General features: G+C 39.0%; 1 protein-coding gene across 2 annotated transcripts in view; it reads left to right on the top strand.

Moving 5' to 3' along the window:
* spon1b (spondin 1b) overlaps positions 1 to 14,132 on the top strand; it is a 189,815-nt gene that overhangs the window by 29,830 nt on the left and 145,853 nt on the right. For both annotated transcript variants that reach the window (XM_061917389.1, XM_061917388.1), the window contains exon 3: positions 5,067 to 5,200. In XM_061917389.1, coding sequence (XP_061773373.1) covers positions 5,067 to 5,200 — 134 coding nt within the window. The remainder of the gene's footprint in view (positions 1 to 5,066; positions 5,201 to 14,132) is intronic.

Raw genomic sequence — 14,132 nt, 5'->3', positions numbered from 1 at the left:
GAGCATATTTGGTTTTTGAAGAGGGGAGACCGTGTCAACAACACTATGGATACTTCTTAAATGTTTCAAACCACACATTGCTTGTCCATTGCTTTCTTTTGACACATATTTAGCTAGCAAAGCTTAAGAAATGCTGTAAAAAGGATAACACGTTATAGGCAAAACAAGTAGCACAGTAGCTAACAACAACATTGCTCTGCTGTCTGAATGAGCACCAGAGAGCGATTTGTCCGCCCATAATGACTGTGCTGCCGGCTAGAAAATGGTTGCGCTGCAGGCATACAATGGGTAGACAAAACGTTTGTACACTGAGACAAGGTTTTACGTCAAAGCATATTTCTCTTCCATTTGTGGTTCGCAAATCAAAGACTTTGAGTAATGAGGGGTTTGTAAGTCAAAGTTCCAATGTACTTTATTGTCTTAAATTTGAGTAATAAAATACTGAATTTAAATGACTTTTGGCAATGGTAGAAAGGAGGAACGATGAAAATTTTTTATACCTGCATGAACGCAATGCACATATCATTGCAATGTTTTTATCAAAAATTGTAAAAAGTTTTCACACATTGATTTGGTTGGGGGACTCCAAAACTCATTGTGAAGTGATGCAGTACTACCGAAGGCCTGATTTCCTTGCCGGTATTCTGCATTAAACGTACTACTTTGATTGATGGAAAGCCCAAGGCAAAATGCCAGTGCCCCAGGGTCTTCATCGAGACTTTGTTATTTCTAAAAGTCAACTCATCCTTAAGTGTCGCCGTGACATTTCAATCTGTCAGCCTCTCTTGCCTGTGCTTTGCTCTGGAAAGTTTCACCTCAAAATCTAAGCCTCCAGTTTTTTTTGTGTGTGTATTCAACTATAACCATGTATTATTGCATTATATTGTATTTTAAACATTTTTACATCCACTAACACACACAACACACACTTACACACTCATATCGTTCTTATTATCGGTATTCTCCTGGGATCTCGGATGTGTTCACATCTTGCTTTGCCTCAAGCTTTGGCTCTTTGTGTGTGTGTGTGTGTGTGTGTGTGTGTGTGTGTGTGTGTGAGTGTGTGTGTGGATTTGTGTATGTGTGTTTGCTTTGGTGTTTGAACAAGGTCTGCGTTTACTTGTGCAGACACTCCGTAGCTCCTGTGTTTACCATCTCAACAGAGCGAGAGACTGAGGGAGAGAGATTGAGATAGACGAACCGTGGACACACACACAGACATGCCGCAGCCTCTGCAGTGTAAACAAACGTTCCTTTGCCAGTCTCCCACAGCTTCTCTCGTCCTTTCTCATCCTGTATCTCTTTTTTCTGTCTGAGCTCTAATCTGTCACACATATTTCCCAACACGTATCTGGATGAAAAGGGCTGACCAGCTAATTCGGACAGGAACATCAGTGACTTGTCTTTGGTGTTTGGAACACACCTATCTTTATGGCAAACTTCTTTTACAGGCCAGTTGTATATTCCAAGTTCTAAAAGCAAGGGAATTTTTTTTCTGGTTATGTGACACATCTGGACTGTATAGAGAGTTCATGATCAGTCTTAAACACTAATTATCTTATTTTATACAATCTAACCCAATTTATGGCAATGTATGTGTAGTAGATACTTCAAATAGTTGAATTTAAACCCTGAAATGATGTTGTAACAGTGACATAATAATGTAATATTAATAAAGGAGGGAGGATTTTGCAGTTTATGCGTATCACACCAACCACTACAGTATCATAACGGCAAAAAAAACTCACTTTATGCAGAATCAGTGGAACCCCTGTCCTTGTTTCCCTGCATCTTGCTAGCTTACCATAACCATGGTCAATCTAGTGTGATGACTGGACAGAAGTTTCGTGGACATCGGGGGCGGTGCCTCTGGATTGGCAGACCGGGATGGTGGTTCTTCTCTTTAAGAAAGGGAACCGCAGGGTGTGTTCCAACTATCGTGGGATCACACTCTTCAGCCTTCCCGGAAAAGTCTATTCAGGGGTACTGGAGAATAGGCTATGCCCGATAGCCGAACCTCGTATTCAGGATGAGCAGTGTGGTTTTCGTCCTAGATCTTAATCCTGGAACTGTGGTCCAGCACTACACTCTCAGCAATATCTTTGAGGGTGCATGGGAGTTTGCCCAACCAGTCTATATGTGCTTTGTGGACTTGAAAAAGGCATTCAGCCGTGTCCCTTGGGAAGTCTTGTGGGTGTGCACAGAGAGTATAAGGTACCGGACCGCCTTATTGTGGCGGTCCGCTCCCTGTATGATCGTGTCAGAGCTTGGTCCGCATTGCCGGCAGTAAATCACATTCATTTCCAGTAAGGGTTGCACTTCTTTGTCTCCGATTCTGTTTATAACATTTATGGGTGGTTAGGGGTTAAGGGGATCCGTTCTGGTGGCTTCAGGATTAGGTCTCTACTTTTTGCAGATGATATGGTCCTACAGGCTTCATCTGGCTCTCACTGGATCAGTTCACAGCCAAGTGTGATGCGACTCGGATGAGAACCAGAACTCCCAAGTCTGAGTTTATGGTACTCGCCTGGAAAAGGGTGGAATGCTATCTTTAGGTCAGGGAAAAGATCAGAGCCCCAAGTGGAGGAGTTCAAGTACCCCAGGGTCTTGTTCACAAGTGAGGGGAAAATGGATCGTGAGATGGACAGGCGGGTCCGTGGAGCATCTGCAATGATTCTTTGTGGTGAAGAAGGAGCTGAGCCGGAAGGCAAAGCTCTCAATATACCAGTCAATTTACGTTCCTATCCTCACTTATGGCCAAGAGCTTTGGGTCATGACCGAAAGGACAAGATCACAGATGCAAGCGGCCGAAATGAGTTTCCTCCGCCGGGTGGCAGGGCTCTCCCTTAAAATAAGATGAGAAGCTCTGTCATCCGTGAGAAACTCAAAGTAAAACAGCTGATCATCCACATCAAGAGGAGCCAGATCAGGTGATTTGGGCATCTGGTCAGGATGCCCCCTGGACGCCTCCTTGGGGAGGTGTTAAGGGTATGTCCGACGGGTAGGTGGCCACGAGGAAGACCCAGGACACGTTAGAGAGACTATGTCTCCCGGGTAACCGTTAATGGCTTGGGATCCCCATGGATTCTGCTGAAAATGTGCAAAATATGTGCTTATAAAAACTATATTTGTTAAAATTTAGTGCAGAAAAATTGTGTGCAAAAATATTTTTTGCTTCAAAACTTACCACTCACATCCGGTAAATTACAACTGAAGCAATTGACACTGTCTCAGGACCGGCCAATGAGGTTTCAAGGTCGAAGTCACTTGACACGGCTTTTAGAGAGGCAGGTTATGCAGCACTACATGCTACATGCTATGTAATCTGCTGTATTTGCTTGAATCCTTTTTTATAAACATTTTTAAGTAGTGGAGGTTGCTATATATACATACATATATATATATATAAATATATTTTTATATATATATATACATATAGATACAACTACAATCAAAATTAAGACATGATAGAAATGTGAATACAACATTGTATACCCTACCTGGTGTGTATTTACTACTTTACATATCCATATCAGAGCAATGAACCAGAAAAGTGAATCCAAATGCTAGGTTGTTTCCTTTGACTCTGACTTTTTTTTTTGTCCATTCGAACGTCGCAGGGCACGCACTTACACTTTGGGCAACTGTCAAAGCTGTATCTGCATGTGCATAAAAAACGGCTCGCAAACAAACAGCTTGCAACTGGGAATCGATTCTCATCGGTCACTGAAAAGAACTGCGGCGAAAACTTGATTTGTTCGCAAATGTCAAATCTATCAGTCTGTTTCTGTCTTATAGATTTATACCTGGTTTCAAAGCGGATTTTGTGAAAAACATTTTTTTTTTTCCATCAAAGTGGACTGGTAGCAAACACTACTATCTGTTGAAATAGAAATACATCTTGTTGTTATTAAGTTGCCAATAAAATTACATAAAGTCAACACTATTCGGATAAAAAAATCGGTTTTCTTGTAAACACATCACATTCCTCATTCTCACACGACACTTTCTTTTGTATTTCTACTTGATTCTCAGCCTTTCTCTTCTTTTGATTTTCTCTCTCCTTTGCTGCCTGCCTTCCTTGTCTCTTCTCACGCTCCTCAGCTTGCTTTGTCTCTCTCGACCAATGCCTTTTAGCCACTTGTTTGTGTCTGCTTTTGATTGACAGAGCTTCAGGCTTAACATCAAAATGATTGAATAAAAAGGCATGGGGTGGGGGGTTCGTTGCAGAAATCCAGCACCGTACTTGTGTTTGGCTGATTGTGTGTTTCCAGACTTTGTGCATTGTGAATTTGCATGCGGTTAGGTGCTTGTGTGTTACAGAGAAGGATGTGTGAGTGTGTGTTTAGGTGGTGAGAACAGGAAAATTACAAAGAAGAGACCAGAAACGGATCTGGACCGGATCTCAAACCAAGGGAGTTGAAGGTCATGGGTTACTCTGTTACATTCGTGTGTGTGTGTGTGTGTTTGTGTGTGTGTGTGTGTGTATATACATACTTTAACCAGCTTCAACGAGCAGACACATCTTGAATACACAGGACCACACAAAGTTCTCTTCCACCCTGTACACTTAACTGCAAGTATCCGTCTTTATTAAAACAGAAGAATAGAAGCAGAAAATGGTCCTAATTAAAGGGAGAAAAAAATACATCGTTCATAATCATCAATCTATGACTCCGTTTTGATTTATTTGAGTTATTTTCTGTCATAGACCTAAGAAGCCATAAGAGACTTTGTTGTCTATGTTTGATTTGTTTCACTTCAGAAAGTATTTGGATAGAGCTGCTGATAGAGTTGTGCCAATATATTAGGGAAGATGTGTGTATTTTCTGTGTTTAACCCAATGCATATCTATCTCATCACCAGAGAGCACTATCTCTCAAATTGTGGTATACAAATTTACAGAATTACTGTAAGATCTGGGCTCCCCTACACAGTATTTTCTAGAGTAGAAATGTAGCGATATAAAAATGTCTTATTACGGTTCTCGTGACCAAAATGATCACGGTTATTATTATTGCGGTATTGTCGAATGTGCTTGAAAATGTTTTCTTATACTTTTTCAGATCATTGATGACGAGGATACACAGTTCATGACCAACTGTGCCCCTGCTGTGACAGAGAGCACACCTCGCAGACGCACCAGGATACAAGTCTACTGGACAGCGCCCACGAGTGGGAGTGGTTGTGTCATACTGAAGTAGGTTTTGTTTTCATTGTTTTGTTCTTAAAAATCGTCACAATAAATTGGGTTAGGGTAAAATGCATGAACATTCAGCTGTCTGTGTTCTGTGTTCTGTGTTCTGTGTTACGGTTGTGTGGAAGTTAAAGGCAAAGGATTAAGTAAAACCAAAATCGCGTTTTATAAAAGCAAAAATCCATAGTGTCAAGAACAAAAAACTGGCATTTAGAGTGGGAAAAAAAAAACATAATATTTGTAATCTAATGTTTTTGAAACAGAGACACTATGAAAGTGGCTCTAAATCTATGAAATTATTGGCCTGGAAACTAAAAAAAATAAAAAAATAGCGGAAAACACAATTCATAAAATCAGGGATCCAAGAACAAAAGGGATAAAAACTAAACCAAAATAGAATCGAATGTGGATCTTACAGGCCGATATCGGTTCTCAATGTAGATTATAAACTATTTACTTCTATTATGGCCAAACGATTAGAAGATTTCTGACCTATATTATAAGCTGTAGAAAATGGATGGGATGGATATTACTACATAATGATCAAACAGGTTTTATACATCAATGCCAAACACAAGACAATATAAGAAAGACATTACATATTATGTATCATATACAAAGAAAAAACATCAAAGCAGTTGTTATAAGTGTGGATGCTGAAAAGGCCTTCGATTCGGTCAATTAGAATTTTCTTTACAGAGTTCTATACAAATGTGGCTTTCGGATACAATCATTAAAACTATACAGGCACTATATAACAATCCTACTGCTAGGATTAAAGTGAATGGATACTTATCAAACAGTTTTACCCTAGAAAGGGGCTCTAGACAGGGATGTGAATGGTTACCATTACTCTTTGCATTATATCTGGAACTACTAGCTCAGTCCATCAGACAAAACGAAGATATTAAAGGAATTACGATTAAAGGAAGAGAGTATAAATTGGCCTGCTATGCGGACGACATTTTGGTCTACCTTGGAAACCCAACATACTAACTTCCTATATTAATGCAATCATTTGAAATGTATGGTCAATTATCAGGATATAAAATTAATATAGGTAAAACCCATCTACTCTCATATAATTATAACCCACCAGGGGTAATCAGAAGTAGTTACCCCCTGATATGGCAAACAGAGTCTTTTAAATATCTGGCAATTAATTTGTCAAAAGATCTAACAAAATTATCAGAATAAAATTATCTACCCATACATAAATAATAAAAGATGACATAACAATATGGAACTTAATTCCTTTTTTTAGCCTTAGTTCTAGAATTGATTCCATTTAAATGAATGTACTGCCAAGACTGCTGTATCTGTTCCAAACCCTGCCAATAGAGATTAACCAAAACCAATGCAATGAATGGGACAAAATGCTATCAAGGTTTGTATGGCAAAGTAAAAGGCCAAGAGTTCGTCTCAAAACTTTACAATTGGTCAAACAAAAGGAGGATGGGGTTTACCTTGCCTCCGATATTATTATTTTGCAGCCCAGATGAGATTTGTGATAGGATGGTGCAACCCGTCATACGTTGCTCAATGGAAAATTATTGAAGAAGAAATGCCCTCCATCCCCATACAAGCAATCTTGGTGGATAGCAATTTACACGCCCACATGAATAACATTGATAATCCATGGGTGAAATGGACCCTTAAAGTGTGGAAAATGATCATAAAAGAATACAAACTCGAGATTGATATTGCAGTTCTTAAATGGTGTGCCTATGATACAGAGTTTGCACCTAATAAATTAGACTCAAGATTTAAGGACTGGATATCTAGGGTACAACAGCTCTATGTAGTGTAATGGAAAATAAAACAATGCTTGGTTTTGAAACTATTAAAAGGACATATATATTAGAAAACCAAGATTTCTATCGATATTTGCAGTTGCGACATTTTGTTAATATGAAGGTGAAAAGTATTACAAAGACAAGTATGTTTGATTGAATTGTTTACAAAAGCCTACAATTCAGAAATTACTGATAAAACTGTTTCATGCTTGTATAAGGGTCTGTTGAATATGAAATTATGCTCAACTTCACATATTAACACAAAATGGGAGAAGGAAGGAGGGATAACTATATCGGAGGAAGAATGGACAATAGTATGGAAATATCAATGACCAGCTCACCCAAGTAGAGGGAGTTTGGCTGGAAAAGTTTGATCAGATTTTTTATTACACCTTCTCAGAAGTCTCACTATGATAACTCACCTGCCTGCTGGAGAAATTGTGGGAATTCAAACGCAAACCACTACCATGTTTCCTGGGACTGCTCCACCATAAAGGACTATTGGAAAGAGATACACCAATCTATACAGGATATTTTCAAACGAGAAATACCCCTTGAAAGTAAAACTTTTTTTTTTGGACTTGCACCTCAGGATTGGCTGAAGAAAGATAAATACTTAATGAATATCCTACTGTTGGCTTGTAAAAAGACCATCACTAGGAAATGGATATCCCAGGAGAGCCCAACTTTGAAGCTGTCAGGCTTTCGCCTTTCCCTTTTGTTTGTGTTTTAGTTTTTTCCTCTGCATTTGTCTTGGTTTCCTCTGTATGTGTAGTATTTCCTGTCAGCGCTCTTATTTTGTCTGTTTCCTGTGTTTCTCCCTGAGCGTTTTTTCCCTTCGTCTGTCTCTGATTGGCACCTGACCACACCTGGTGTCAATCAGTCCGCTCCTATTTATACTTGTCTTCCCATCCAGTCAGTGCTGGATTGTTGTCTTGTCGATGTCGCTTGTGTATTGTCACTCCTGTCGTATCGTTTCATGTCATTGCAGCGTAGCGGTAAGCTATCTTTCGGTATCTGTTTGTAGCTCACCGTCTTTTGTTCCCTGCTTCCGTTTTATTTTCGTTCTACAAGTAACGACTTCTGTTTGCCTGTTCGCTACCTGCTAGCTTCTACGTTAGGCCCCTTTTTGTTTGTTGCTAGCTTCCATGTTAAGCTCCTTTTATTTTCTAGCTCCCATGCTATCTCCCTTAGTTTGTTATCCGCCTCGTGCGCGCTTTTGTGTTTGTACCCTTTGTTTGGTTTTGTTCTAGTATTTTATATTAAAACCATGGAAAAACACAAACCAGGAAGTAGGAACAGCCAAACTGGAAAACGGGAACCAGAATCCAGCAAAAAGGAACTAGCAACAAAAGACAGCACGCTGCAAAACAGCTACAGGTTCTATGACGAGCATTACTGACATTGACAGGTAGTGGTGACAAATAATCCAGCACTGACTGGAGGACAAAGCAGGTTTTAAATTGCAGCCGGCTGATTGAAACCAGGTGTGGCCAGGTGCCAATCAGCCACAGCTGAGGGGAAACAGCGCTCAGGGAGAAAAACAGGAAATAACCACAATAAAAGCGCTGACAGGAAACAAAGACACAGAGGAAAAACTAAAACCTAACCAAACTGTCAGGGATGAACCTGACATAATTGTAGATAGTACTTTGTTTGTTTCTTTTTCTTTTTTTTGGGGGGGGTGGGTGGTATGATGGGTATATAAACAAAAAAAATATTTTGACGTTTAGGGCAGACAACAGCTATATGATGTATGTGAATATGATTTAATGGATAGAAATGTCTGATGCTGGATGTCAATAAAAATAAAATGAAAAAAAAAACATAGTATAAACAAACAAGCCTTGAACCAATGACAGAATGGCAAAATTGGTATAATGATTAAGCAATAAGCAGCTTACTAAATATTGTGACGACAAACACTTAAAAAAGTAAAAACATGGAAAAATAAGGAAATATAAAGCTGGCTCGAGCAAAGACTTGAAAATACTCTGACACTAGAGGTAGGAATCTTACGATTCAGAGGCTCTGATTCGATTATATTTTGATTGTCTATTCATCTTTAATTATTATGTTGTTTACAGAGCTGCCAATCCTCACACTTTGACTGTGGCAGTCATGCATTTTAACCCTTTCTCACGCCGCACTCCACACTTGACGTATCTCACTCTTATAATTCACCTTTCACTACTCTATATTTATTTTTTTCATGGTAATAAACTTTGGCCCTTGCGGTTTGCCGTGACTGACCAAGTTTACCAATCTCATCAGTCCCTTGAGCCAAAATTTAACCAAACATTTAGGGCACCTCACAATATAAACCAATCAGAAGCACCGTCTGCATTTTGGCCAGCCATTTGTTGCCTAGAAAAAGAAAAGAAAAAGATTAAGAGTTTTAGATGGATAACAGGGTATAATGTATGTAAAAAAAAAAAGATCAAATTAATGATAATATACCAATTCTTGTGGGGTTTGCGGATGTACGACATCCCAGACGTGGATATGCACTTATTAAATAATATAAGCTTAGATTATTATCAAATAAAAAAATGCATCTAGGAGAAGTATTCAGAATATGTAAAAAAAATATACAGATGCATCTAAACTAATATAATAAAGTAAAAGACTTAGCAATTACTCCACAAGAAAACATAGTTTTGAAAAAAATAAATAGAGGCAAGTTATCGTTTTTACGGGGTAATTGATAACAATTTACATGGCAAATAATTGGACAGACAAAAATAAAGCAAGTAAAGTTGTGTGCTCGAACTGCAGCAGTGCATTAATCAGCATAGAAAACAGCTTCTGAAACAACATAGGATTTAATATATGAAATAGTCCATTACATTTTTAGGAAAAATAAAGCTGGAATAGTGATAACATCTCTCTGGGTACCTGCTTATGTAGGAGTTGTGGTTAACAAACTAGCAAATAAGTATGCAAAGCAAGCAATAACTAAAACAGAAACAACCATAGAAAGTAATCACAGTAAAGCAGAAGTGAAAAGTATAGTTAAGATAGAACTAAATTAAAAAAATAGTTGGAATAAAGAAACAAAAGGTAGGCAGTGTTACAAAGTTCAGAGGAGTGTAGGAATAATAAGAGGAAGCAATATAAATAGGAAGGAGGGAGATATCATTATTAGAATGAGGTTATGACAATCATATCTCAATAGTTTGCTGAAATTAACAGGGACACATAACCAGGCTGTGTGATTATTGTAATCAAAAACAAAATGTAGAACATGTATTAATGCAGCGTATGAAATACGATAGAAATAGGGAAATAATAAGAGAAGAATAGAAGCTGGTGAAAGAGAATGTTAGTATACAGTTGCAGTGGAGAATATTTTAAGGTTGCACACCACTAAGTTGCTTACCGACCTACATTAAAAGAAAGAAGAAGAAGAAGAGGGAGGCGGGTCTTGGCGTCTCAAACTATCTTAGCAGCGCTGATATTTAAACCCAACTCAATGCTCTTCTGCTTGCTAAAGAAAGATAATAACCAAATTTGGTTCAATATTCCTTCTCTATTTCTCCTTGAGTTTCTTACTTAATATGTACGGTTTTACGGCTGTTATAAGTCTATCATTGTCCTGTATTTTTTGGAAAGCTGTGTAACATTTATTTGCCTTTTCTCTTGGCCAGTTCTCACTTGAAAAAGAGACAATACTCTCTATGTGGGTCCGTGTTAGTGTGTGTGTGCGCGCTCGCGTGTGTGTGTCAGAGTTACAGACTAGTACATATGAATTAAGACCCCTGTAAAGCAGTGTTTCTCGAAAATGTTAATTCCAAAGTATATTCTTAACTCCGGGAGTGTACAAATGGAACTAAATGGACCAAAACCGTCAGAGTTACATACTTTAAAAAGTTCAATTTAGACCAAGCTAAAGAGACCCAGAGAGTCCCTGGAATCCACTTTGAGGTGAACTGTAAATCACTATTCAACCAAACGCAATGGCTACGGTGCAGGAAGATGAGGAAACCAGTCTTATGGTATAAAACAGGCCAAATCAACATTAAAACATGCCAAATCAATGTTAAAAAAGGCAGATTTACTTCGAAAGCATCAACGAATCTGTCTTTCCCCCCAACTCAAGCTGATGCCATCCTGCTATAGTCAAGATGTAAAATAGTAAAGTATGAATTATTAAGTGGCTGCAACTGCTGATCATTGTTCCAACCAAACCCGGTTACAAAGTAAAACACCAAAAACACAGACTGTAACTTTTTCTGTCAATGTATTTATTTATTTAGAATACTACAACATTAATTGGACAAGCGGTAGAAAATGGAGGGATGGACTTACCAGGAGCTCTACAATGAATGGGAAATCAATCAATCAATCAATCAGTTTTTACTTATATAGCCCTAAATCACTAGTGTCTCAAAGGGCTGCACAAACCACTACGACATCCTCGGTAGGCCCACATAAGGGCAAGGAAAACTCACACCCAGTGGGACATCGGTGACAATAATGACCCAGTGGGACGTCGGTGACAATGATGACTATGAGAACCTTGGAGAGGAGGAAAGCAATGGATGTCGAGCAGGTCTAACACAATACTGTGAAAGTTCAACATGATACTGTGAAAGTTCAATCCATAATGGATCCAACACAGTCGCGAGAGTCCAGTCCAAAGCGGATCCAACACAGCAGCGAGAGTCCCGTTCACAGCGGAGCCAGCAGGAAACCATCCCAAGTGGAGGCGGATCAGCAGCGCAGAGATGTCCCCAGCCGATATACAGGCGAGCAGTACATGGCCACCGGATCGGACTGGACCCCCTCCACAAGGGAGAGTGGGACATAGAAGAAAAAGAAAAAAAACGGCAGATCAACTGGTCTAAAAAGGCTGCCTTTCACATATAGTGCCATGGATGCCATAACGCACAGAGGGACTATTACGAAATGGGATAAGACATAAAAAGGCAGCTTAGAGCAACAAATGCACTCACAAACAGTAAACCGTTAAGCCAACAGCTATACCTCATTAGTATGCACAACCAGGCATGATGGGAACAGGGAAGTGCTCCCCAGCAAGGCTACATTATATCTGGAAGCATCGTTCAAATTAAAATTTTATATTATGAATATGATTGATATTTTAATTACTCGGGCTTCACGGTGGAAGAGGGGTTAGTGCGTCTGCCTCACAATACAAAGGTCCTGAGTAGTCCTGGGTTCAATCCCGGGCTCGGAATCTTTCTGTGTGGAGTTTGCATGTCCTCCCCGTGAATGCATGGGTTCCCTCCGGGTACTCTGGCTTCCTCCCTCCTCCAAAGACATGCACCTGGGGATAGGTTGATTGGCAACACTTAATGGTCCCTAGTGTGTGAATGTGAGTGTGAATGTTGACTGTCTATCTGTGTTGGCCCTGCAATGAGGTGGCGACTTGTCCAGAGTGTATCCCGCCTTCTGCCCGATTGTAGCTGAGATAGGGACCGGCGCCCCCCGCGACCCCAAAGGGAATAAGCGGTACTAAATGGATGGATTTTAATTACTCACTTTAACTGACACTGCATTACCTTATTATAACCTAGTGTCTGTAATTAAATTGTATCAATAAAACTGAAGCCGTGACTGTTGTGGTCAATAACATCGATATCCCACAATTAACCTTAGTTTGAATAGTTATGAATGTAGTTTAGTGTAGTTGAGGTTGCAAAGTTAGTACATAACATGGTTTTATTCGATCTGGCCATTTTCCAATCCAATCCAATCGACTTTATTCATATAGCACATTTAAACAACAATAACGTTTCCAAAGTGCTGCACAGCCATGTTAAAAACAATTGTAAAAAAAATAAAATAATAATAAATAAATAAATAAAATAAAATAAAAAAAGAATATATATATATATATATATATATATATATATATATATATATATATATATATTACGCTCCACCAATGACTGAATAAAAACAAAAAATAAATAAATATAAAACCAATAAAAACAATATAAAAACAAATATGATTAAAAACTATTTTAAAGGGTAAAATCAATTAAAACAGTAAAATAGAAATCAAAGTGTATAAAAAACACAGAGGACAACAGAGAACAGAGGACCACACAACTCACATAGTGTTAAAAGCCAAAGAATAAAAGTGGGTCTTAAGACGAGACTTAAAACACTCCACTGTGGAAGCAGTTTGAACGGTATAGCTTGGTTGGTAGAGTGGCCGTGCCAGCAACTTGAGGGTTGCAGGTTCGATTCCCGCTTCCGCCATCCTAGTCACTGCCGTTGTGTCCTTGGGCAAGACACTTTACCCACCTGCTCTCAGTGCCACCCACACTGGTTTAAATATAACTTAGATATTGGGTTTCACTATTTAAAGCGCTTTGAGTCACTAGAGAAAAGCGCTATATAAATATAATTCACTTCAACATGGAGGGGCAGAGTGTTCCAGAGCTTAGGGCCGACCTCAGAGAAGGCCCTGTCTCCCCTGGTCTTAAGTCTGGTCTTGGGCACCACGAGCTGGAACTGGCCATTTTCCATCCATTTTTTCTGAAATAAGAGCATAACTGCTATTGTTCTACCACTTCACAATACTTTCCAAACATTTTTAGTATCACAAAGTGCAAAAATGCTGTGCAAGACTGAATAATGTTCCTACAATGGTAAATGGCTGTTTGTTGTTGTGTTAAACCTGTGTTAAATGCGTCAACTGGCCTTCACCTCGCATATACACGCCCAGCTGTTAGTTTCAATTTATTGGCTGTTTTTCTTGGACGTATGGCACACATCCATCTCAGTGTTTGTTGTCCTATTAATTTTGCTGTGTATAAAGTGGCATCTGTTATGGAAATTCCCCCCATTACTGTCACTGTCTTCCAATCAACAGAAAGAATGGCAAAGTTCATTATGTCATTTTACATTTTGCACATGATAGATTCCCTTTTCCCCATAGCGTAGTCTTATGAGTCATATTATTATAGACAGGGAATGCACACTTTCTATTCTATTCCATTTATACTGGGGACACTTGTGAAAGAAGCACCAAACAGGCACACAATCTGATACAGTAATTTGTTTAATTTATAGCATGTCATTATTTTTCCTTTTTTTTAGCGAAATGTATTACTTGCATTTACGGGAGCAATTGAATCAGCTGTCATGCTACTAACAAGCTG

The sequence above is a fragment of the Nerophis ophidion genome, linkage group LG12 (genome assembly GCF_033978795.1).
Source record: "Nerophis ophidion isolate RoL-2023_Sa linkage group LG12, RoL_Noph_v1.0, whole genome shotgun sequence".
Lineage (NCBI taxonomy): Eukaryota > Metazoa > Chordata > Actinopteri > Syngnathiformes > Syngnathidae > Nerophis > Nerophis ophidion.
This window is presented reverse-complemented; position numbering and strand designations above follow the sequence as displayed.